The sequence below is a fragment of the Phacochoerus africanus genome, chromosome 2, assembly GCF_016906955.1.
Source record: "Phacochoerus africanus isolate WHEZ1 chromosome 2, ROS_Pafr_v1, whole genome shotgun sequence".
In the NCBI taxonomy this organism is placed as follows: Eukaryota; Metazoa; Chordata; class Mammalia; order Artiodactyla; family Suidae; genus Phacochoerus; species Phacochoerus africanus.
In genome coordinates, this window is record NC_062545.1 from 64253345 (window position 1) to 64277270 (window position 23926).

At 39.1% G+C, this 23926-nt stretch overlaps 1 protein-coding gene across 1 annotated transcript in view; it reads left to right on the top strand.

The window, feature by feature from the left end:
• KLHL32 (kelch like family member 32) overlaps window positions 1-23926 on the top strand; it is a 224746-nt gene that overhangs the window by 164667 nt on the left and 36153 nt on the right. Inside the window, exon 7 of the mRNA XM_047761350.1 lies at window positions 16983-17709. Within this exon, the coding sequence (XP_047617306.1) occupies window positions 16983-17709 (727 nt within the window). The remainder of the gene's footprint in view (window positions 1-16982; window positions 17710-23926) is intronic.

Sequence of the window (23926 nt, forward strand, 5' to 3'; positions counted from 1 at the left end):
AGGTAATTGAAGGGAGTGATGGATGGTGCGCTAAAGTTTAAACGTTTTAAGAGGACCCGTCTTATTAACACTTTAAAACAAGTGAGCATAATATCATTAATTTTGATTAATTCATTTGCTCTTAATATAGCTTTTAATTTGTAATTCTCTGTGAATTACAATGTAATTTGGCATTAATTATACTAAATTGACTATAAGTCAGCCAATCACAATGGGAAATTACTCACAGCTGAAAGTAAAACTAAAATTCTCCATCCAGAAAGGACGGCGCTTGGATAAGAGGCAAATAGACTTTAGGCATCCTTCTCTTTGGCTGTGAGTATGACTTTGAACCTGCCAAGGACTATAAGTGATTTTCTTTTTAAAAAATCTTTATTTTTGTAACTTTTGTTTATTTGCTTGTTTATGCCTGCACTTGTACCATATGGGAGTTCCTGGGCCAGGGATTGAATCTGAGCCACAGCTGTGGCATAGGTCCTTTTACCCCCTGCACTGGGCTGGGGATGGAATCCGCACCTCTGCAGCAACCCGGGCCACTGCAATGGAATTATTAACCCACTGTGCCATGGTGGAAACTTCTTTTTTCTTTTTTTTATGGTGGAGGTGGTTTCTTATTCTGCCCATTGATGGGACTGTAACCTGTGAGTGAAGCCCCAGACAAAGAATGAATAATAAAGTAAACAAAGGGGTTGATTCTTCAGGTTTTCCAGGTCCCCTGAAGAATCTTTCTGCTTTTTTCCATCTCTTGTCCTATATAGGCCACATAGAAGCCTGTGTAGTCCTTTAGAATGATGAATTCCACACCCAATGGATTCTAGGGGGTGAGAATAGGCACTGACCCAGGTTGATCTGCTTTTCGTCCTCATGTTGAACCAGTTAGGAAATCTCCTTTTAAGTCCCATGTGCTGTTGGTATTCCAAACCACTCCTATTTAACCAATACCAAAACTGCCTTCCGGGCATAAGGAAGTTGTGCCTTAAAAAACCATGCCACTCTGGGAGAAGAACGAAGCCCTCAGGAGACAATGGAACTGGGTCACCGAGAAAGCTGGAGGTACCTGTGTGCAGGAGGAGTAAGGTGACTGTTGAAGAATTGGTCACTTGGGACAAGTGATGGGAGAACAGGGATGAATTTGGAACAATACTTGTGTTTGAACCATTCTCTTGATATCTTCCTTTGAGAATTGTCTCCTTTAAAAAAAAAAAATGAAAAGGTTGAAATGCTGCAAAAAGTCCTAGAACAGATTTAGCAATATCCTGCTTGGAGTATATTTACATGTAGGTAGAACTATGGGAATGTTGTATATTCTTGGTACTTTGTGGAAAGCATTTAACTCATGAAATGAGGTCTAGCTATGAGGGAACAAATTTTGCTAAATACTGCATGGAAAATTCCAAAGTGTCTTTAATAATTCTTTTTACTTTGTTGATTATATACCCTTATCATAGCATTCCAACTCAGACTCTAGCAAATAAAGTGGCCCAAGTTTTATGTAAAAATTTTGAGTAGGAAGTTAAAAACTACTCTGTTCCTCATCTCTTATACACACGCAGTTGGGGTATGATACCATACACACACTTGCAGGTACACACACATATCACATGTTGCATGCATATTAATTTTTGCAGCTAAAAGACTTTTGTTTTGTAGTACTGACCTGAGTCATAATACTCTCATAATTGGATGGTTAATTCCTAAGATTAAAGAAGAAAACAAAAGTTAGAAGCTTATTATTACTATTTTTTTAACAGCCACACCTACAGCATGTGGAAGTTCCCAGGCTAGGGATTGAATCTGAGCTTCAGCTGCGACCTGCGCATTTGTGGCAACGCCACATCCTTTAACCCACTGCGCTGGGGTCAAACCTACACCTCCCAGCGATGGGAGGCACTGCAGTTATATTCTTAACTCACTGTGTCACAGGGGAACTCCGTTAGCAGCTTATTTTCGCTACTCCAAGTGGATATTCCATTCATGATAAATTTTTAAATGATATTCACATCTATAGTCTGTATAGCTTTTATGTAAATGCATCTGTATATTGTCTCAATTTTCTCCCAATCCCTTTTATGCCAAATTTAGCCTGGTCTATCACAGAATTTTTTATCCCTTTTCTCCCAATATTCTTTTTGATATCAGCATAGGGTTGGTGGATTCTAGTCTTTCCTACCTCTGTGGTTCCCAGTGCAGCTTCATGTTCTTAACCCCAAACCGCCCCTATTTGATCCAGGTCCTCTGATGGATGGGCTCCTTTGAGCTCAATGGGATGTTCTTCGAGAACAGTAAGGATGTGGGGCAGAGCAACTGGTACTGAAGTAAACAGTTGAGAGAAAACATTTACAGGGTATGTCTGCCCTCGGTTTTATCTGTTCATCATTTAGAATGCCAGCAGAATAAATGGGTCTGTTAATCAAACAGCACTGAGAGGTTAGGTCATTGGAAGCCTTTTTAGTCGTTTTGTGCTTTTCAAGAGTGAATTTGCTAGAATTATGCTGAATACCCACTTAAAGCCTCAGCTGATAACCCTACCTGTGTTTTATAACTCTGCACTGTCAGAACTCATAACAAGTCAAACATTCTTTCAGTGGTGCTCATAAGGGAGGAAAAAAAACCCCCACAAATTTAAGAGTAATTTCAGATTGTAAATGAAAAGGAGAGGCACGACTGTTCATTTGCACCAATCATGCCTTCCTTTCATCTGCTCTGATTAGGCCTGGTGCGGTTTCATCAGACCCCTCCATCACCGAGCTGTCACTCCAGCCGTCTGTTGATTGAAAACAATCAAGGCTCTGATGGCACAATTATTCTGACCCTTTAACTAGAGGCTGCTGTGATAATGAAAGGTTGATTATGATAGTTTGTGCCTCTTTCAGTTTGCCAAGAAGGTTAATTTGGGCATCAGACGGATGTTTAATGGGCGCTTGCTGGCTACACTGAGGTAAATGAGAACGTGCAGACTTGGATATTGCACGGATATAGTTTGGCTGTCAATCATTGTCATTTGGAGTTTGTGCCTCACACTCTAGAAATCACATTTTATTTTTTCCTTGGGATTTAATTTATTCTGTGCCCTGAGGAAGTTCTTTCACTCAGTGACCTTCACAGCAGCTTTCTCTGCCTTTTTTTTTCGTTTTTCAAATGGAGCTCAAAGGCACAACACATCTAGAAGAGCATTTTTCTTTCATTTTCACTTAAAAATGGAAACTTTAAAAATCCATCCTTATCACTGCCTTCCAATAGAGCAAATGTTTCCATTCCGGTTGTGCAGGGAGTTTGGGGAGGGGGGCAGGCGGTATAAATGACAGGGCTACTTTGGCCAGTTTGCTAATGCAGCAGCTCCCACAGTTGCTCTGCACTGTTTCTTACACCAACCAGCAAAGCTAGTAAATTCAAAATGAGCACATATATGGAACCGAAGGCCCTATTCTCCTTATGTTTCTCTCACCAGCATGTCTCACAACAGTTTGATGAATTCTTGTTTCCAAAGGCATCATCTGACTCCTTTTCCCTTCTTGGGAAGCTTGGGGGGGGAGGGAACCAGGGAGACAGATATTTGTCTGCAAAGTATGAAGGTTATTAAAAGTTGCAAATTTCAATCTGTATAATCCCAGCACCTAATCTTGTTGCTTTTTGAAGCATAGGGTAGAAAAGATGCAGGCACCTAATAGTGCTGGTGTTTACAGTGTGCAGCTCATTACAATCCTCTTTTATGCGCACCTGTAAAATAGAAAAATAAAGGAAAAGAAAAAGTAAAGGAAATCCTTTCTTTCTGTCTCTAAGCTGTGCATAGTGGTCCCATAGATTAGGCACCTGAGAGCCGGAATCATTGTTCTGCTTTTTCATTTGTGTTGTCTTTGGCTTCTCCCCCCACCACCAGTGAACATTCAGCAGCATATTTCTACCTAGCCTTGACATTTTTTCTCACATGTCAATTGTAAAACAATTAAGTCTATAGATGTTAAAGTGACAGCATCGTAATGATTATAATTTTACTTCAAGTGTTCTATTTTCACATTATTTATTTCTTGCTTTAAAAAAAAAAGCTATTCATTTTTGAATGGTGAAGAGAGTCATTAAGCAGTAATTCAGTCTCACGTGAAGAGGCTCAAAAAATGAATTAAGTCATTGAATCCAGTTACTGTTTTAATGCAGCCCTTATTTAAGCAGCAGTGCTGTTTAAAATATTTCAAAAGCATATATATGGTCTTCACTGCACTAGACCTCGAATGATTATTTTTGTTTAGCTCTCTGGACAGCGTGGATAAAATAGGCCTCAGGGATGCTCAGTGAAATGACTGATTAGTTATGCCTTGTTTTTGTTTCAGCAACGGGGAGTAAAAAGGTAATTAGGGGGGGGAAATGTATCAGTCCAATCAATCAAGAGAGGTTTTTTTTTTTTGTATTTAAAAAGGTAGTGTGACTCATTGTCACAGTGGTATCTATATTTCATTTTTAGATTCACTGTGTTTGCAAATTCATGAGACTTAAATAATTTCTTCTTAAAGAAAGTATAACTCATTATTTCAAATTGTTTTTGGTCCAAGCCTGACTGAGTTTCCACCTTCCCCCAGCTGTTGTACCTTTCACCTCTACCTGTGGAAAACTAACATTCAAAATAAAGGACCTTTCCTGTCCTCATAAGCCCTCCATTCCCCTCCCAACTCTGTGCTCTCTCGCTGACTCAGTTCATCAAGACTGCATCCTTTCAGCAGGGATGTGCCCCTTAGAAGGTCCCCAAAGCCTCACACTTCGTTTCCTAAGCTGGGCTGGCATTTCTTCTGGTCCTTGGACCCAGTTTCTCTTTCCTTTTAATCCTTCCATCACCTTCAAGATTTCTCTTGCTCTTCAAACACATTGTTCCTCCTAAGCTTTTAAAGATGCCTTGGATCTATGATTTCTCCACACTGCAGTCTCATATTTCCCATTTTCTCTCCTTCAGCAAATATGTGGGGGTTTCCTTCTAGGTACCTGGACCTGGGGCTGAAGCATGATCCTTGTCTCAGTGATAGCCTATGGAACAGCTGCTACCTTCTACTCCTCCCTTCACCCACAGCAGCCCCCTCTGCCCTCGCAAGTCTTTTGAGATTGTCAAACCACTGGTTCTCTTCTACTGGGCCCATCTTGCCACATACCCATTTTCCATATCTGACTATTCCAGATTGGCTCTCTAAGCCACTTCCCCTACTCAGAAACACTTGTGATAATTGTGCTGAAAAGAGTGTATCTTCTTGGGCAGAAATACCACTGTGTATTATGCTCAAAGATGCTTCATGGTGCAAGTAGAGGATTTGATGTTGCCCACTTATTTATACTGAGATGAAGCTAGAGAAGGCAGTGTGAAGTATTCTATTCAGACATCATTAGCCAGGCTGAAGTTCATGTTGTAAGGGTGGTCAGTGGTCAGCATGGCATTTGTGTGTGTCCTCTGCAATTCATTGAAAACGTAGGCCCTGGAGCCTTGGCCCTGGCCCCAGCCCACTGCCCCCACCCCTAGCTAGCAGAGTCAGCCCCCGACCATGGCTAGGCATGTGCTTCAGCTGGTGGGTTCCCCACTCGAACCACTGTGGTCTGTGACTCTAAATTCATGCTTACAGTGGCCTTTGAGGATTCTTTTCTTTTTCTTTGTAGGCTGCCAACATTAACCTTTAAATGCAGCTTTAGTACTTCCTGGACATCTACATTCATCACAGTACCACATGTTTGAGGGATATGACTATCTCTGTATCCATGACCTGGGGCAGCTGCTTGAGGCTGTGAGCTCCTTTTGGTCATTTAAGGTTTCATTTCAGGTATGTGCCAGTGAACCTGTAATTGGTTCATTATTATTGAGTCAGTTCATAAAGAAATATTCAAAGGCTTGATGCTCTCAGGATGCTCCAGGGCATGTTTACAAATTAAACAGCTTTAAAAAAAAAAAAAAAAACATAAAATGTATAAACGTACCAGCAACATTTAAAAAACCCATGAGGAAAATGACAACATAAAACGATGATTTTTGGCTTGTGTTGGAAAATCTGTCTACAATAAAACTTCCAAAAGTGAAAGATTTTTCTTCCCCTAATTCCATGCTCCCTGAGTATGTTTTACAGGGGTGCATTAAGACACTTGAGGTCAAGAGTAGGGCTTTAGTCTTATGGTAGAGCTTGGAAGTGAATGGCAAGTAAGGCTGTGTATATGTAACAATGAAAATCTTCTTTCTCACTAAGTAAGTTCCTGGCCCATTGTGGACACTCAATAAGAAATTGAGGATTGGATAAATGAAAGAAACTAAAAGAAAAGATTCATGATTATAGTATTTACCCCAGAGCAACAAAACAAGAAGAAAGTAGTTAATCATTATTTTAGTTTTCTCAAACCAGATAGCTTAGTTTATATGTATTTTTCTTTGCTATGAAGTTAACTGAGTTGAGATTTGAGAGGACTCCTGGATGTGAGCCCAAATGTTTTAATGGGAGACTCAAGCCAAGTAAAGAAAGTGATTATATGCTGAGTGTTATGCAGGGACAAATAGATTTAGGTCTCTTTTTCATTCATTCATTCATTCATCTTTCATTCATTCACGCTTCTCTGACTTGGAATTTGACAAAGCCACATACCTTTAACTACAGGGTTAGAGTTGCTGAATTTGTTGTTGTGGAAATAGGCTCATTGCAAGGGCTAGGTGTAATCTGCAACAGATTATCTGCTATGCTTTTATTATCATTTTACAACATGTGAAGAATTGAATACTGTGTAGCAAGTTCCTTATCAACTACAGAGATCTCTCAAATTTTATGTCACTATTGCACAATTTGTGTTATATAAGAATCATCTGAATGTATGTGCTGGCTTTATCCTGAATCCAGAGGATGATTGATTTGAGCATAAGCTTCATATGTTGGTGGTTCATTGCCATCATATTAATTCTATTTATTGTCTACATGTCATAGTTTACCAAGTACTTTAACATGTTATCTCATTCAGTCCTGTGTAGAGCCTGTGATAAATGTAACATCCTCATCGTTTCATATTGAAACTGAGCCTCTGTATGTTTGTGTTTTTTATAAATGCTCAAATACATTAAGTTGCAGAAGCAGGTCTTTTGACATCGTCTTGTCCCCTTTTTATTGTGTCACGTTCACCTCTGTGTACCAATTAGTGCTAGAAAAAAATCCGCATATCCCTGCCTTTTCAGTCGACTTACCCTGATACTGCATCCTCATTGCATGTAATAGCTGGGAAATAATGTGAAATGGTGTGACCCATGAAAGGTCACGCCTAGTCCCTGTTGCCAATGGGATACTGCAGGATTTTCTTCTGTTGACCAAGTTGTTTTTCTCTTATTTTCCAGTGTTGTTCTGACAATATTAGCTTAATATCTCAGTGACCACATGCAGTGTCCTTTTTTTATCCAGAAGGACATCATGTATAAATATGCATCACTAGTATCTTATTTATAAGTCTCATGTCATCAGTTCAGCATCAAGTGATACTCTGAAGCCATCAATGATTAGATGGATGAGTATTACCTTTTGGCTCAGAGACTATTATTAGACCATTGGTGGCAAATACAGGAAGTTATTTTTAATTGTTCCTGTATTTTGCTCAAGTGTGAGAAAACCAAGAGTGTGTTCCATTTTCCCCCACAGCGTAGGTGATGTTGGTTGTCTTTATTGTCCTGTGGGACAGTCTTCCCATTTACAAAGCTTTATATATACTAGATATGGGGATGGTATATTTAAATATAGTCCTTAGGTAAAAATTTTATGTGAAGAGTTTACTAAATATTTTCATTACTAAATGAAACCTCATCCCAGGGTTCTAAATAAGGATGACCTTGAAGCAGTCACCTTACAAATCTGAAATGTGTGTTATTTGGCTAAGATTATTTTTTGGGCTTTGTAAAAACTTTTTATTTAAAAATAATTGTAGTTTTGAATGCAGTTATAAGGAATAATACAGAGAGATTCATGTATTAACCTTTACCCAGTTTCCTTCAGTGGTAACATTTTGCAAAACCATAAAACAGTGCTACAGGCAGGACCTTAACACTGACACAGAATGTTTCCATCACCATAAAGATCCTTTATGTTGCCCTTTTCCACTTCCCTCCCATCTCATGCCCCTCTCCTGTGTCCTTAATTTCTGGCAACCACTAATCTAGTCTCCCTTTCTATAATTTTGCCTTTTCAAGAATGTTACATAAATGGAATCATGTGTTACCTAACCTTTTGGGACTGACTTTTTTTTTTTTTTTTTTTTGCTGTGCATAATTCTCTTGGATATTGATCTAGATTGCATGTATCAATAGTTTGTTCCTTCTTATTGCTACGCAGTATTCTGTGGTACCCCAGTTGATCTAACCATTTACCCACCTCTTGAAGGACTTCTGAGTTTTTCCCAGTTTGGGGCTATTATAAATGAAGCTGCTATGAACATTCATGGCTGGGATTATTTTATTTTTATGTGGCCTGTGTGTGCACATTTTCACATGCCACACGTGTATATTTTTGATGAATTCAGAATTACAAACAAAAAAAATCACTTTGTTTTTCTAAAAAGAGACTTATATAAACTATGCTGTGGAAATGTGTGGCTTGGCTATGAGACAGTGATTAATTGCAATGGCCTCTCCCACCTATAGGAATTTTGGAGGATTCTACTTTAAAATATTACATTTTGGTGGATCCATAAATGGCATATATACCCTAGTGGTAGAAGAGATGCTCTCATCAATGCACTCATTTTATAGATGAGAAGCTAAATGACTGGTCCAGTGTTGGCCATGTACTCATGTTGTTTTTTGTATTGACTTTTCAAAGATCAGTTCAAACTGGTAGCCAGTTCTTGAAAGTGAAAACAATATTGAAGTATACTAACCTCCATCTCTTTTCCTATCTTTGTTTTTCTCCTCATCTTTATACACAATATACTTTTTTAAAAATTGCCTTGTGTTATGGAGCTCCCGTCGTGGCGCAGTGGTTAACGAAACTGACTAGGAACCATGAGGTTGCGGGTTCGGTCCCTGCCCTTGCTCAGTGGGTTAACAATCCAGTGTTGCCATGAGCTGTGTTGTAGGTTCCAGACATGGCTCGGATCCTGCGTTGCTGTGGCTCTGGCGTAGGCCAGTGGCTACAGCTCCGATTAGACCCCTAGCCTGGGAACCTCCATATGCCGTGGGTGCGGCCCAAGAAATAGCAAAAAAAAAAAAAAAAAATTGCCTTGTGTTATAACACTGAACCAAAGGGCAACTCAGGTTACTTATATGTGCCCTCCCAAACACCTGGAACTTAAACACCAGTTTTCTTTGTGATTTTTCCAGTCCTGTGTATTTATCACTATCTATGGGAAAGACACCCTTGGTTGCCAGGGCTTTTGCTTTTGATGCTTGGCAGTATGTATATATTTTTAAGAAATACGATATTAAAGGGGATTATCAGGCACAATTATTTTTTGTTCTTTCAATTTTTTATTCCAAAATTATTTCAGATTTGGAGTTCCCATCATGGCGCAGCAGAAACGAATCCAACTAGGAACCACGAGGTTGTGGATTCAATTCCTGGCCTCGCTCAGTGGGTTAAGGATCAGGCATTGCTACGAGCTATGGTGTAGGTCGCAGACGTGGCTCGGATCTAGCGTTGGTGTGGCTCTGGCGTAGGCCGGCAGCTACAGCTCTGATTGGACCCCTAGCCTGGGAACCTCCATATGCCGCAGGTGTGGCCTTGAAAAGACAAAAAGACAAAAGAAAAAAAAATTATTTCCAATTTACATCAAAGCTGCAAGAATAAGAATAGTAAAGAACACCCATGTAATTTACCAATTTCTTAAGCGAATTACTTCATTTGCTTTATCATATGTTCTCTGTCTCTGTCTTACTCTCTCGGAATCTATCTATAAATATCATAGTATTATCAAGCACAAACGTTGGGTTAAAGGTAAAAATAAGAGCATTTGTTAGTCTTCCAACTTTATAAGTTTTGAAATGAACAATGAAAGAATATGTGTTTTTATCGTTCCTGTTAAGCTGAATACTCTTTTTAAAATCTGTCAGGTCTTTTTTTCTGATCTTTTTTTTCTATGAACCTGGGATCTCATCAGACTTGATTCTATTGAAATATATTTCTTAGAGGGAAAAATAGCCTATATGTTCATAGTCAGCTATAATAGTTAATATACAAACCTCCCTTGAAAAATCTGTTTTACAAGCAAAATGTTGACACAGTTTTAATTATAGCACTCGAGTGAACACTTATAATTTTTAATATTCCTCCATGGTAACATTTTCATTGTTCTGGTACAGCAAAATACTCTGATTTTATGTCCCCAGTTTCTGGTGCTTTTGGATTTTATAGGAATGTTGCCTTTTGAACAGAAATCTTTCATTTTATCTCAAAGAAGAAAATAGGGCTACAAAATTTGGTGTATTTATTTATTAATACAAACTTTCCTCTCTATGTCAGTCATTATTCTGGTTTAATATGTCACTATTTGGACCTTTTACATGACTCACATTAAAGAAATGAGCTTCTGTATAGTTTAATATGGTAAATCTCAACGCCTGCTCACTTGCACCAAGGAAACTTTTCACGCTCATTACCTAAAGTAACTGTATATATATTATAAGGGTATCTTAACCATATATATATTAAAGGTTGTATGTTTATATTTATTTGTATTTAAGGGATTATAAAATAATACATAATTACTTTAATTACTTTAATTCAGTTTATAATAGTGCACTTTCCCTTTGAGCACATGGATTATAAAATGGTATAAGCATCCTTGATCTTCTGTTTAGAATAGAAAAATTCTGTCTATGCCTTCTCATTCATTCTATTAAAACATGCCCTCACGGCTCCCCAATTCTTGTTCTCCAAGCACTCTTTAACATCCCTGGCTCTTTGGTGGAGCTTCAGCAGTGCCAGTTGGTTGTCGATTTGCTCCTGTGCCTCTCCTTTGTTCCTTTCTGAATTTGCAAAAGCGTGGAATCTGTGCTGCCTTTTGGGCACTGAGGGGAGACTGATGTCCTGGCTGACCTCAGTGGGATAACAGGACTGGCAAGGCCATAGACACCACTGGCAAGGACATCCACAGCATGGGATCCTGTAAAAGGCAGGGCTCAGTTTGCTCCTTCAGCAAGGCTCTCTGCAACCAGGTTTTAAAATAGGAGATCAATTATAGCTGCCCCTGGCCAAGGGGGAAGAATCAGACTGTGGGCAAAAATACTGGTTCTTGCTTACTCAGCTCTGGCTGATGAATTCTGTGATGAGAATATCCTTTTCAGTGTAAAAGAAGAATTGTGATCCAAAAGAAAGAAATAGTTATGGCTTTTTTGACAATGTTGTAAGGGCTTTAGCTTGCATTAGTGTTGCTTAAAAAAATTCAATCACACATCTGATGAGAACTGTTTTTGAAAGGGCCTTTTTTTTGGTTTATTTGCAAGACATAAAGGCAGTTTTATGGAAGAATGCATTGATATGTATTCTTGGATTTGGGTTGATTTCACAATTCATATATTTTCCAGGAAATCTATCAATTTAAGACTTCTTATTGTTTAGGCATTGCTTTGGGGTCATGTTGGGTAGGATACATACATTTAAGCCGAGGTAGATTTCAAAACATCAGCTTCTTTCAAAGGATCAGGAATTTTAGATTTTAAAACAGCAGCTTTTATCTGGGTGCATTCAAGCAAGAACAGGAAAGGAATTTGGATCATAATTTGTGGGCTTTAATGTTGGGAGTATAACATTTGTTCCTTAATTGATATGTTTCTGAGATACATATGAGTAGATTACACATTTCAATTGAATTAGAGAAAAACTGTATAATTTAAAATTATATACTTTTATATTTAGGATTATATATATCATATATTCTATCCATAGAATAGCAGTCAGTAGGGATACACTGAGAAAAGGAAGGGATTATTTTTCCATATATTTGAGCCAGCTTTAGTTAACAAGGAATAACCTAGAATTAAAATATATATTTCCATAAAAAGTGGAAGAATTATTTAAGATTCAAAGGATGCCTTTTCCTCTAAAGACTTCTTTATTTATAAACTCTTTAATTGGTACTATTAAATGCATGTTTTTTATGCAAAAGTAATCTGTAAATGAGACTCATTGAAACGTATTATCACTTATCTAGAAGCAAAGAATGTTTTTTAAAAAAAACTTTATTTTTCTAATTTAGACAATATGGAAGTTAAGTTTGGTTTTGAGTACATTTTTTTTGAGTAACTGGAGGATTCTACCTGAAAATAATTGTTAATGGAAAAATAATGATGACATGATATAATTGAAGAACACATTGTATAGTTTAAAAACTATTTCTGGTTCTGGTTTTTCCACTCATCAGCTGCATGACTTGGAGTAAGTCAAATAACTTGTCTGGATTTAATTTCTGTTTGTAAAATTGAGAAGCTTGAACCAAAGAATACTAAAGTTTCTTCTTGCCCTAATATTTTATTTATTTGACGATTTAACAGACTGTGGTGTTCATTTCATTACCAAGAATTTCAAATAGAGGTGACCAGCACCAACCATGTAGAGTGTAAAACAAGGGCTCTATTTAAGTATGTCGAGTATAGTAGATGCTGCCGTATGGAGTTTGGAGAGCTTATAAGGGCTTTATAGGAAAGCCACAAAGATGAGATAATAAAATAGGAGATTGAAGCCTGTGATAAGTAAATATATGTGTGTGTATAAATATGTATATATACCTATAGACTGCTATTGTTTGTTCAAGAGAAAGATGAGAAATAGCCTAAGAATGGTTATAAAGAATTTTCCATTATGCAACAAGTATGTATTGCCCACTATGTGCCAGACACCGTTCTTATCAAGAATCTGAGGATGAGATGAGGTTGGAATAAGCTGTAGTGGATGCTTTTTATAGGAAGGATGAGTTCTCCATCAGGGTAAGATGAACTAGATAGGGTTAGGCAGGGTGCTTGGGAGATCTCCTATGGTCTTTGGAGATGACAGTCCCTGTGTTTCAGATGGTTTAGAAAACATCTTGCCTAATGGCCCTGTTTCCTAAGTACTCTCTAGTATGCCCTTCCAAACTGAATCCTTGATTTCTTTTCCACTGTTGCCAGCTTTGTCACCTAAAGAGTGAGAGAGAAAACTTTCACTATATGCTCTGTGTTCCCCCCAATTAAAATATGCTAGAGTTTAGGGTGATGAGGATGTCTGTATGCCAGAATAAGTAAGATAGAATAGGATTCCAGCCTACCCTGAGTTATGTTTTCCAAGTGTAATATCATTAAAAGGCAGAAGTTCCCAGAGTAAACATTTTCAACATGAGCCCCAAAATACACTACAAAGCTAACTGTGGCCTTTGTGTTCCATGACACCCCAAAGAGGAATCAGCCTTCTGTTTACTATAGCTTCTAAACTTCTTAGATGGGCTCCAGAATTCCTTCTACCCCCTTGCCCCTTAATTCAGCCTGGCAATGAAGAGTGCTCTGGTAGGGTTCATGGTATAGTAGTGATTTTGAGGTAGCCCATTGTTTTGGATTTTCTTTGCTCTTTCTTCCATTATTTGCATAAATAAGAGTTCCGTGGTTTCAGTCATTTTTCACTTTTACATTTTCACAAAAGTAAAAAGTGAGTATAATACCACTTTTACATTTGTTTGTTTATTATTACAAAAACAAAACTGCACAGAGTGTTTATATGGGTTACTTTATACTATCAGAATCAGCTGTTGATTTATAGATTTCATAGAACCAAAGTCTCAAAATATGCTGTCTAACTCATAGTAAGATCTTCCCCATATCATACTATAAAGGAAATACACTGTCTTACCCATGGTGTTAGTTTCACATGCCCTATATCTTTATTAAATCATCCTACTTAAACTTCATTATATTTAAACCTTTTTAAATTTAAAACAACAGACTTAGTTTAGTCAAGCAGGAATTTACTGTCTCATGAGTGGGAGTCTTGTCTAAAACCTTCCTACTCGAAGTGTGGTCCATGGACTATAGCAGCATATGATCACCTGGGAGATTGTTAGAAATGCAGAATTATACTCTTCCTCCTCCTCCAACCTATTGAATCTGAAACTTTATTTCGACTAGAAACCTCAGGTAATTTGTGTACATGTTAGGTTTGAGCAGCACTGGATTTAAATCTACAAATAATACTACATCTAGGTGAGATTTGTTTAAAGTTGGCAGAATTGTAAATTATATTTACCTTTGATTTGGAGAAAAGATAAACCCCACAGGTGTGGATGACTTGTGCAGCCTGAAAATATTTATAAATAATAAATGAAAATTATATGAAAATGTGAGAAGTTAGACACTGGTAATAAATAAACATTATCACAGGAAATGGAAATTAAATGTATATGCACAAAGTGTTCTGTATTACATAGTATTTGGAGAAATTGGACATGGCAACCATTGTGATATTTGTGATGTAAGGGGTGATTAGTAGACAGAAAGCCAGAAATGAATCAGCAATAGATCACAGTAGTCGCTGTTCCACTGCCAGTGGATTTCCTTAGAAATTTTCTTAAAGGCAAAACCTAGTTGTGGCTTGTGTCCCTTTCACACAGTGACACTGTTTGCTAAAAAGATGAAGGTAAATCAGAGAGTGTTAAGAGATGAGCTAGAAGGTTGATTATGGCATAGGAAGAACTGATTTATGAGGAATGATAAAAATAATTAAATTGGTAGCACTATGCTATAAAAAGAGGCTATAGAGGCATGGATATTTATTTAATGTTTCTCCAGTGCTCTTTTCCTGTAGTATCCCTATATCCACATTAGGATATAGGGATGCTAAGACATTGGTTACAAATCAAAGCAATACCAGCCAGAATTACTCAAATTAGGAGCGATAGGAAAGATTAAGTTTCAGAAAAATTTGCCAGGTGCATGAGGAGTAACCTTGAGTGGGATGACTTTATCCCTGAAAACTCTTGAAAGCTCTGTGGGCAAAGAATGGAAAATCATTTATTAAGTTGTAGAATTATCTTCCCAGGAAAATAATTGGAACCCATCTCTTGAAACTTCTAAAATTAGGGTGGAGGAAAACCAGGATGTTGCCTGTGGGAAAACTCCACTTCTGGCAGAGACCTGGTGATTGATGGGTTTTTATTCTGCACTATCTTTGATTTTAATGATGTTACCATACACAGATACTTTTTTTTTTTTTCATCAGGTTGGTATCTTATTTAAATAAAAATAGTGGTTTCTAGAAGAACAGCTAAAGAGTGTCACTCATCTACCCTTCATGGTGTCTGCTTCCATGGCATCTGTAGGCTACCTGGAACACAGTGACATTCTTTTTTCATTTCTCTTCACTCATTCTTCATTAAGAAAGGCAATTCAGAATGTATTGGAAGTAAAGTCACTTCTGACATTCTCTTCGTCTGGAAAACTAAAAAGGCATGCCCCAAATATGCCTTGGCTTTTGGAGCTGGTTGTCAGATGGATACAAAAACTGTAAAAGTATGAAATCATCTAGTGCTTCAGAGAATTTAGTGATCCTTTCCGCCAGGATGAAAATCCAGCTCATGTTTGTCAAGGAGTAATAGTCCAAGGGCATTGCACTTCCTTCTCTCTCTTCTGTATACATTTTTCCCCTGTGAGATCCATCAGCTGAAAAAGAAAGCCCAGAAATCCCAGTTCCATTGATCAGAAAGCAAGTAACACACAACAAAATTCTTCAGTATTCTAACCCATTGCTTTTTTTCGTTCTAACTCCTTCAGGTCCACGTTTACATTGCTTGGGAGGTCTAGTTTAATATAGGTAACTGCTAAGCATAAATTTTATCAAATATATTGACTGCAGATAGTAGATACACTTCTTTTTTTGTATTTTACTTTTTATTTTGAAATAATTCTAGGTTTAACAGAAGGTTACAGCCAGTCCCACATAGCCTTTCTTCAGCCTCAGCCAAGGTTAATATCTTATTCAACCATAGTACAGTATCTAAACTAAGAAACTGACGTTGGTACAATCCATAGAACTTATTTATATTTAGGTATATTTCTTTATGCTGGTGTGGGGAAAATTTTTCCATACTTAAATATGGTCACATTAATTAAATTACTTCAGGTGTGCCATAACATGTATTGGTTTTTTGATGTTTTCTAAACTATAGTTCAATTTTGTTATTTATGACTTAATGCCTCTGCTTTAGTTTTTAAGAAATTTTGTCTGTGGACAAAAGTTCTTACTCCTTTCCTTCTTGAAAGAGATATAGACCAAAACAAAAAGAATAGGATTATATTCTGCTATTGTGTCCATAATACAAAAATAATCTCTGTATCCTGTTTTTATGAAAATGGCTCTAACCAATTTCCTGTATCTTTCATGGGCAAACAACAGCTGTCTTTGAGATGAAAACTAATTGAGAAAAATAAAATTGATAGGTTTCAATCTTTCTTTTTCTTCTCTTTCTTCCTGACTGATATACCTACCAAAGGGGCAGGGAGGAAAAAAAAAGCCCTTTTTCTAAATCAAGCTGCTAGTGTCATATTGATTTTCTCTCAAGTACACACAGTGGTCTCAGATGATCATGTATTTTCTCACATTACTCGTATTGATAACAGCATCTTGACTCACAGGTTGACATATATGTTGCTTGAACTGATGACACTGCTTAATGTTGACATTTCCGGGTGGTGACGTGGACCGGAGACTCTAATGCATGAAACATAGGGGAACAGGCTGTTCTTTATACTCCTTCTTTGGAAAGTAATTGTTGGTCATCCCAAGTGATACTTTGTCATGTTAGTGTTGCTTAACATTGTTTCTTATTTCTCCAACAATGTCTTGAGTTCATTTGTGTCTCTGCTGATAGAGAAAGAAAATAAAAATACTTCAACTGGGTATCAAAATATTTGTGTTACATGGTTTATGAAAAAAAAAGTGTTATTAAGTGTCTGAAAGAATACACTGGCAGCCAGCCACTGAGCCCCGTTGCTTTGGCTTTTTTCTTACCTTTGCACTTCCTTTACCTCCCTGCCTCTGTTTCAGCTAGCTGTGAGGTGGCTGGAACACAGCTGCCATTACCAATACATGGATGAGCTCCTGCAGTACATCCGCTTTGGCTTGATGGATGTGGATACCCTCCATACGGTTGCCCTGTCCCATCCCCTGGTCCAGGCAAGTGAAACCGCAACGGCGCTTGTCAATGAAGCCCTGGAATACCACCAGAGCATCTACGCACAGCCCGTGTGGCAGACTCGCAGGACCAAACCGCGGTTCCAGTCGGATACGCTGTACATCATTGGTGGGAAGAAACGTGAGGTCTGTAAGGTCAAGGAACTTCGCTACTTCAATCCCGTGGACCAGGAGAATGCCCTCATAGCTGCCATTGCCAACTGGAGTGAGCTGGCGCCCATGCCTGTGGGAAGGAGCCACCACTGTGTGGCAGTTATGGGGGACTTCCTATTTGTAGCGGGAGGGGAAGTGGAGCACGCCAGCGGCCGGACCTGTGCTGTGAGGACTGCCTGTCGCTATGACCCCCGCAGTAATTCCTGGGCAGAGATAGCACCCATGAAAAACTGTCGAGAGCATTTTGTGCTGGGAGCTGTGGATGAATACCTCTATGCGGTTGGGGGCAGGAATGAACTGCGCCAGGTTCTGCCCACAGTGGAGCGATATTGCCCCAAGAAGAACAAATGGACCTTCGTGCAGTCCTTTGACCGGTCCCTGTCGTGTCATGCTGGATATGTGGCTGATGGTCTTCTTTGGATATCAGGTAGAACATGCTTCATGTGTTGGATTGATTGCAAAATACTTTCATTGTGGCATACGTTGCAAAGTCAAGCATTAGTAGTTGTGTAACTGAACCGTCCAGCCATGGTTACCATGTTAGCTAATTAACATTCATTTATTGAGCACCTGCTCTGTAGAGAGCAGTATAATGGGAAGTAATTGACCTTTCTGTGACTTTGTGAGTGATTAGTGGAGTGAAATTTCAAGATAGAAAATAATGGCCCATCACATCTCTTTTTCTGCCAAGCCTTCTATCGTTTGATTGTCAGGTTTTGATATTCATGGATTGTATTGCAAAACCTTGTGGTTTATCTGCGTCATTTGCTTTTCCTTTCACCTTGGGCTGCCTGATTAGGACTCATTTTATCAAAGACAGGGTAGGCAAAGTAAAAGCTCAGTAAGTCCATTTTGATGGTATAAACGTGGGTATATATAGATCCTAGGAGCCACGCTGTGTATTGCTAGAAGAAATGTTATTGGCTAAAATAATGTTTTTTTTGTTATCTTTGAATTGTATTTATTCATACCATACCTCATTACTCTCTCATTCTTCCTGATTATTTGGGTGTTTCAATTATTTTAGTTTATTTTTCTTTTTTTAAGTGTTTTGATTATGACAAAAGGAGAGATAGTATAAGGAATATCATGTGCCCATAACCAGCCTCAGCAGTTATCATCAGTGCTGTCTTGTTTCATTCACACCCATGTGCTCTTTTCCCTGGTACAGAAGGAGTCTCTGAGACATGCGTTATAAATATCACATGATCAAGCTGTGTTTCCAGTTCTATGACTGAAAAGACTTAAAATGTCCTCATTTGAAAGGTTTGCCTATTAGGGAAGAAAGTTGCATCTTCTCTCAGTGGAGGATACTCATTTTGTGACCCAAATGGAACTTGTTGAATTTCTCTGTCAAGGACAAGGGAGAATAGAAAAATCAAATGCCTTAAATACGAAGAGTAGCTTGGAGATGTTTGTACTTGGGCCTAACAATAACTTTTAAGCACACTTGTGAAGATCTCTCAACTTCCCTCAGTAATCTTCTACTAGTTTAGCATCCACTCTGACAAAATTCTCCCTTGCATTTGAATTCCTTAGTCCCTGCCCATTTTTTCCCTTCTGCTGTCCTCAATATCTAGGAAGATAGCTGTAGTCTTGGCTTCTCTGGGTAGTGCCTCAATTATTAGCAGTTCACTGATTTTTATTGATGAAACCTCTCTCATGTCCAGGTTTAAGTGCTCTGTAACTAATGAATGAAGATTGGGATTGAGGAAGAGGATAAATAAGCTGTATCCAATAGTTACTCGTCCTGTATAGCAAATAAACACTAGATATGAGTGTGTGTGTGTGTGTGTGTGTGTGTGTGTGTGTGTGTCAGCTTGGCTCAAGCTGATTTCTCTTTCCATGTGGGTCTGTATGTTTCCTTTTCCTATACACATACATACACACGCACACACACACACACACACACACACACGCACACACTCCCTCTCCCTAAAAAAAAAAATATATATATATATGCATATCAGTAGTTAAGTATGCATATCAGTAGTTAAGAAAAAAGCCACCAGAACTATATCCTGTTAGATTTGTTGAAGAAACCTTAAACTTAGCTGCAAAGAAGTCTTTGCTATTAGGAGGAACAAATCTATACTTGCCTCAGATAATAAAACAATGATGGATTTATGAAATCAGGGTAATTTATATTTTCTTCCAATTGACATTCTTTTCACTGACTCATTTAGTTTTCAAATATTGCTAAAATACAGCATTCCTGAATTTTGCATTGCATTTTCTAAATTTGGTATAAATTTCTCCTAAGTAGTGTAATAAATATTCCTCACTCACTTTTATTTTCTGGCTATAAAACTAGTTTTTAAAAAAATTGCTCGAGTTTCCCTTACATAGGTTTAAAGATATCACTACAATACCTTCTTTAGTGAGGCCTTAAGAAAGCAGAGAAGCTTATCTTAGCCTGGCTAGAATCTATCAACTTGGCATCAAGCTGACTTCTCTTTCCATGTGGGTCTGTATGTTTCCTTTTCTGTTTTATTAAATGTATCAACCTATTACAGTTTGTACTGCTATATCACTTTGTTTTTCCGTTATCATGAAAGGAAATGCATTTTCTTTGTTCTTCCTTTGTGCTAATATATGCTGCCTGTGTTAACCATACTTAATGAAAACAATCACAATTTTCTCAGGTTTGTTTCTCCCTACTGTGTACTTGAGATGAAAAACTCACTTCCCTGTGTACAGTACAATACCTTTAATTGGAAAGAAGAGGAAATCACCAGTGACATTTCTAATACCTTCAGTCATCTGCCTCTTTCCTCAGGCCCAGCTTATAATAAATCAATTGTGAATCTAACCATGGATAGTGAGGGGTTACTAATGGGCCCCTTAAAAAACAAAACAAAACAAAACAAAAAAAACAGTTGTATTTCATCCTGATTTAGAAGTATTACTCTGATTTTTTTTTTTTTTTTTGGAACAGATGAAAATGTTTGAGGCTATTCCTTACCCTTTACCAAATAATCAGATATTTCCAGTTTAACTGATGGGGGATTGGGTCGTTAGCATCCTTCTGGCATTTTGTAAGCTTTGCCTAAGGTGAAGGTAGTAAGGATTATAGGATGTGGATTTTAGGAGCTTATTTCTGTTCTACAGAACACAAAATAAATGTTTCTTTAGAGACTTGATATTTCTAGTGTGCTTACTCCCTCTCAGTACCCCTCTCCCCTTTCTCTGTCCATTTTAGGGGTCAGGACATCTTGAAACCTGCCCATGGTTTTTAAAATGAGACAAGAGATGAATTCAGAAAATCAGGCTGTATAGATATGCCCATTCGCATTTAAGATGTTAGAGATGGCCAGATTTTATCGGCTCCTCTAGCATTTGACATTGTGACCCAATTCACAAATGCACCACATCATTTCTACTTGAAATCCACAATTCTGAAGTAAAATAAGCGTTAAATATCCTGCAGTTGTGCTTTAAAAGGTATGCTCTCAATTGTAAGAAATTGTTTGTGAACTACTAAAAAGATTCTTTTCTTGTGAGTGAAAATGAATCCTGAGCTCATCTTGCAGAATAACTTACCTTTCGTTTTTGTCAAATGGCAATGGGATAATGGGAAACTAACCACAAAATTAGTGCTTTAAAATTGTAAAAATAAGACAAATTCTACTCCATTTCCTCAAAAGCAGCACTTAGTGTTTTCTTGATTCTCTTGGTGAATGCCACATCCTTATGAAGTGGTGCTGGTTCATAGATAAATAAGATTAATTCAGCAAATACAGTGCCTGCCCTCTAGGAGCTGATAATCCATCATTTTTCAGCTATTTCATTAATTTAAGGACATTTGTTTTTTAGAACATCTTTGACTCCCTAGAAGATGTGTTTATTTTCATCTTGATTAAAATTTAGATGCAGTTTACATTGCCCCATTTTAAATAACTTTAATTTATTCAAACCTACTAAAGGAACTTTGGCCTTTCTCATATTCATTAAAATTAGAACAATATAAAATATCATTAACATTTTTAAAATGCCATAACTGTAGCTTTACTGTACAAGTATTATTTTACTTATGTCTGAAATAACTGTATACAAAATATTGGGAACTCACAAGGGCCATGGCAGAGGCTGATTGTGGTGCACTGAGGTCACGGAGTGAGGACACACGCACGTGTGAAGCTTGCTTACTTTTTACCAACCAGGAGATGCAGAGCAAGATTCCTTGCCTCCCTCCGTCTTGTTTGTCTTGTTCTGGGCTAGCATGGGAGCCACAGAGAAGAGTTAGCTGGGTCCCATGCCGGGGCTCACAGTTTTTAAATGGATGATTACGCCATAGCATGTGATGTGTGTGATAATAGACATCCTTCCAAGGTACGGAAGCAGTGTAAAGTGGGAAGTAATCAGCTCGGGGCATGAGAGGCGACACTGAAGTTTATGGCACCTTCAGCCTCACTTGACCTCAGGTCCACTGGCTTCCCACTTACCCATTAAGCTGTCCCTGTGCTCAGCTTTGGGCTTCATGGTCCCACCATTTCAATAATCCCCTTGCCCTCTGAAAGGCACACACTGCTGGACCAACCGAGTCGTCTACTCTGTCCCCGTACCTGGGCAGCCGAACCCCGTGGGAGGAGGCCTGCTAGCAGCAGGGCTTGGTGTGTGCATCCGTGCAGCCCCAAAGCCCCCTGCACACCCTCCGCTGGGGTCTCACCCACTTCTTCACCGGCTATCATGCCCTCACTCTCCTCAGACCTAGTGAGAGAACTTTGCCCCCTGTTTCTCAGAGCAAATGAAAGTTAGGAGGTTATCACAAGTCAGGTGGGATGAGAGGTCAGTGGAGAGTGCGAGGAGACGGAGAAATCAGTGATGGTCTGGAGAGGGACAAATGGTTGTGAAACACTGGCAAGAATGGTGCAGAGGAGGGGAAAGAGGGGAGGAGCCTGAGAATGTGCGATGGGCAAGGCCAGGGGAGGAGGAGTGTTGTAGAAACCAGAGCCAAAGCAGATGAGGGCTGAGAGAGGTGTCCAGTACTGTGGGTCCATCCAAGTCCAGAGTATTTCCTCTGCAGTGTTCAGTCAGGAACTACTTGGTAATCTTAGTGGAAGCAGCTTCCGGAGAGTGGAAGAAGGTGGAAGCTAGAATGCAGTGGTTGCAGGTGTGGAAAGGGCGTGAGGAAGTGCACACTGCAGGCAGAGGCCACCTCTGCACAGCGCTGGGATTTCAGCCAAACTTTGCTGCCTGAATCTGAGCGAATCTGATTCTGCCTGATTCTGAATCTGATCACTTTCCAATTATTACACTCCAGCCTACGGGCAGAGGCTGTGCTGTTCTAGGTACACACATATTTCGGTCTGAGTGACAGCTGTAGTTTTCATTATAAATCAACAAATTGCGTTTTGGTTTTAGGAGGAAAGATGGAAGGAAAGAAAAAAAAAAAAGAAGAAGAGGAAGTTTGGCTAAGGGAAGAAAGAGTAGCTAGAGGAGAAAATCCAGGGTCAAAGGAGGGATTTTTTTTTTCTTTTAAGGATCTGAGTGCATTAGCAGATTTATAGATAAGGGGAAGGAGAGAGCGGAATTGCATTGAAGGGAGTAGGGGCTTCCTCTGTTGGGTAAACACTGAGAGCAACTCCTAGGTACCAAGAATGGGGATGAGTCTGGGGGATACAGTATTGACCACAGACACAGGAGCCCCAACAGTCTGAGGGACTTGGGAAGGGTTCAGCAGGTAGGGGGCCTGAGGGAAGTGGCCTTGGGAAAAACCTCTGAGAGAAAACTTTTTTTTTTGTCTTTTTGCCTTTTCTTGGGCCACTTCCCGCAGCATATGGAGGTTCCCAGGCTAGGGGTTGAATAGGAGCTGTAGCCACCGGCCTACGCCAGTGCCACAGCAACACGGGATCCCACCCGAGTCTGCAACCTACACCACAACTCAGGGCAACGCTGGATCCTTAACCCACTGAGCAAGGCCAGGGATCGAACCTGCAACCTCATGGTTCCTAGTCGGATTCGTTAACCAGTGAGTCACGATGGGAACTCTGAGAAAACATGTTTTAAAAAAGTGTGTTTGGGAGTTCCCGTCGTGGCGCAGTGGTTAACGAATCCGACTGGGAACCATGAGGTTGCGGGTTCGGTCCCTGCCCTTGCTCAGTGGGTTAACGATCTGGCGTTGCCGTGAGCTGTGGTGTAGGTCGCAGACGAGGCTTGGATCCCACGTTGCTGTGGCTCTGGCGTAGGCCGGTGGCTACAGCTCCGATTCGACCCCTAGCCTGGGAACCTCCATATGCTGAGGGAGCGGCCCAAGAAATGGCAAAAAGACAAAAAAAAAAAAAAGTGTGTTTGAACCCACACTAAGGTTGAAAACTGCAACGTTGCTGTAGTTTGCAAACTAGAGATTGGCAAATTCCTATTCAATTTTTTGGTGGTGCTCACCAGAGAATTGGAGAGGGCGAATCCTTGGTTTCACTCATGATGGAAGGATTTTCAGCTGGGAATAGCCCAGATGATCCTACTGGAAGGAGCTCAGCATGTTGGGATCCCATTTAGGTGTGAGTCAAGTGCTTGAGGTTTGCTTGAGGGAGAAACAAGGATGTTGTGTGGTGGAGTGAGTACTGAGAGGACCTGTTTGTTGCCCCTGGAAGAGGTTTGGGTTGATAGCTTGACATTCCATTTAAAAGTTCCTGGTAAACTCG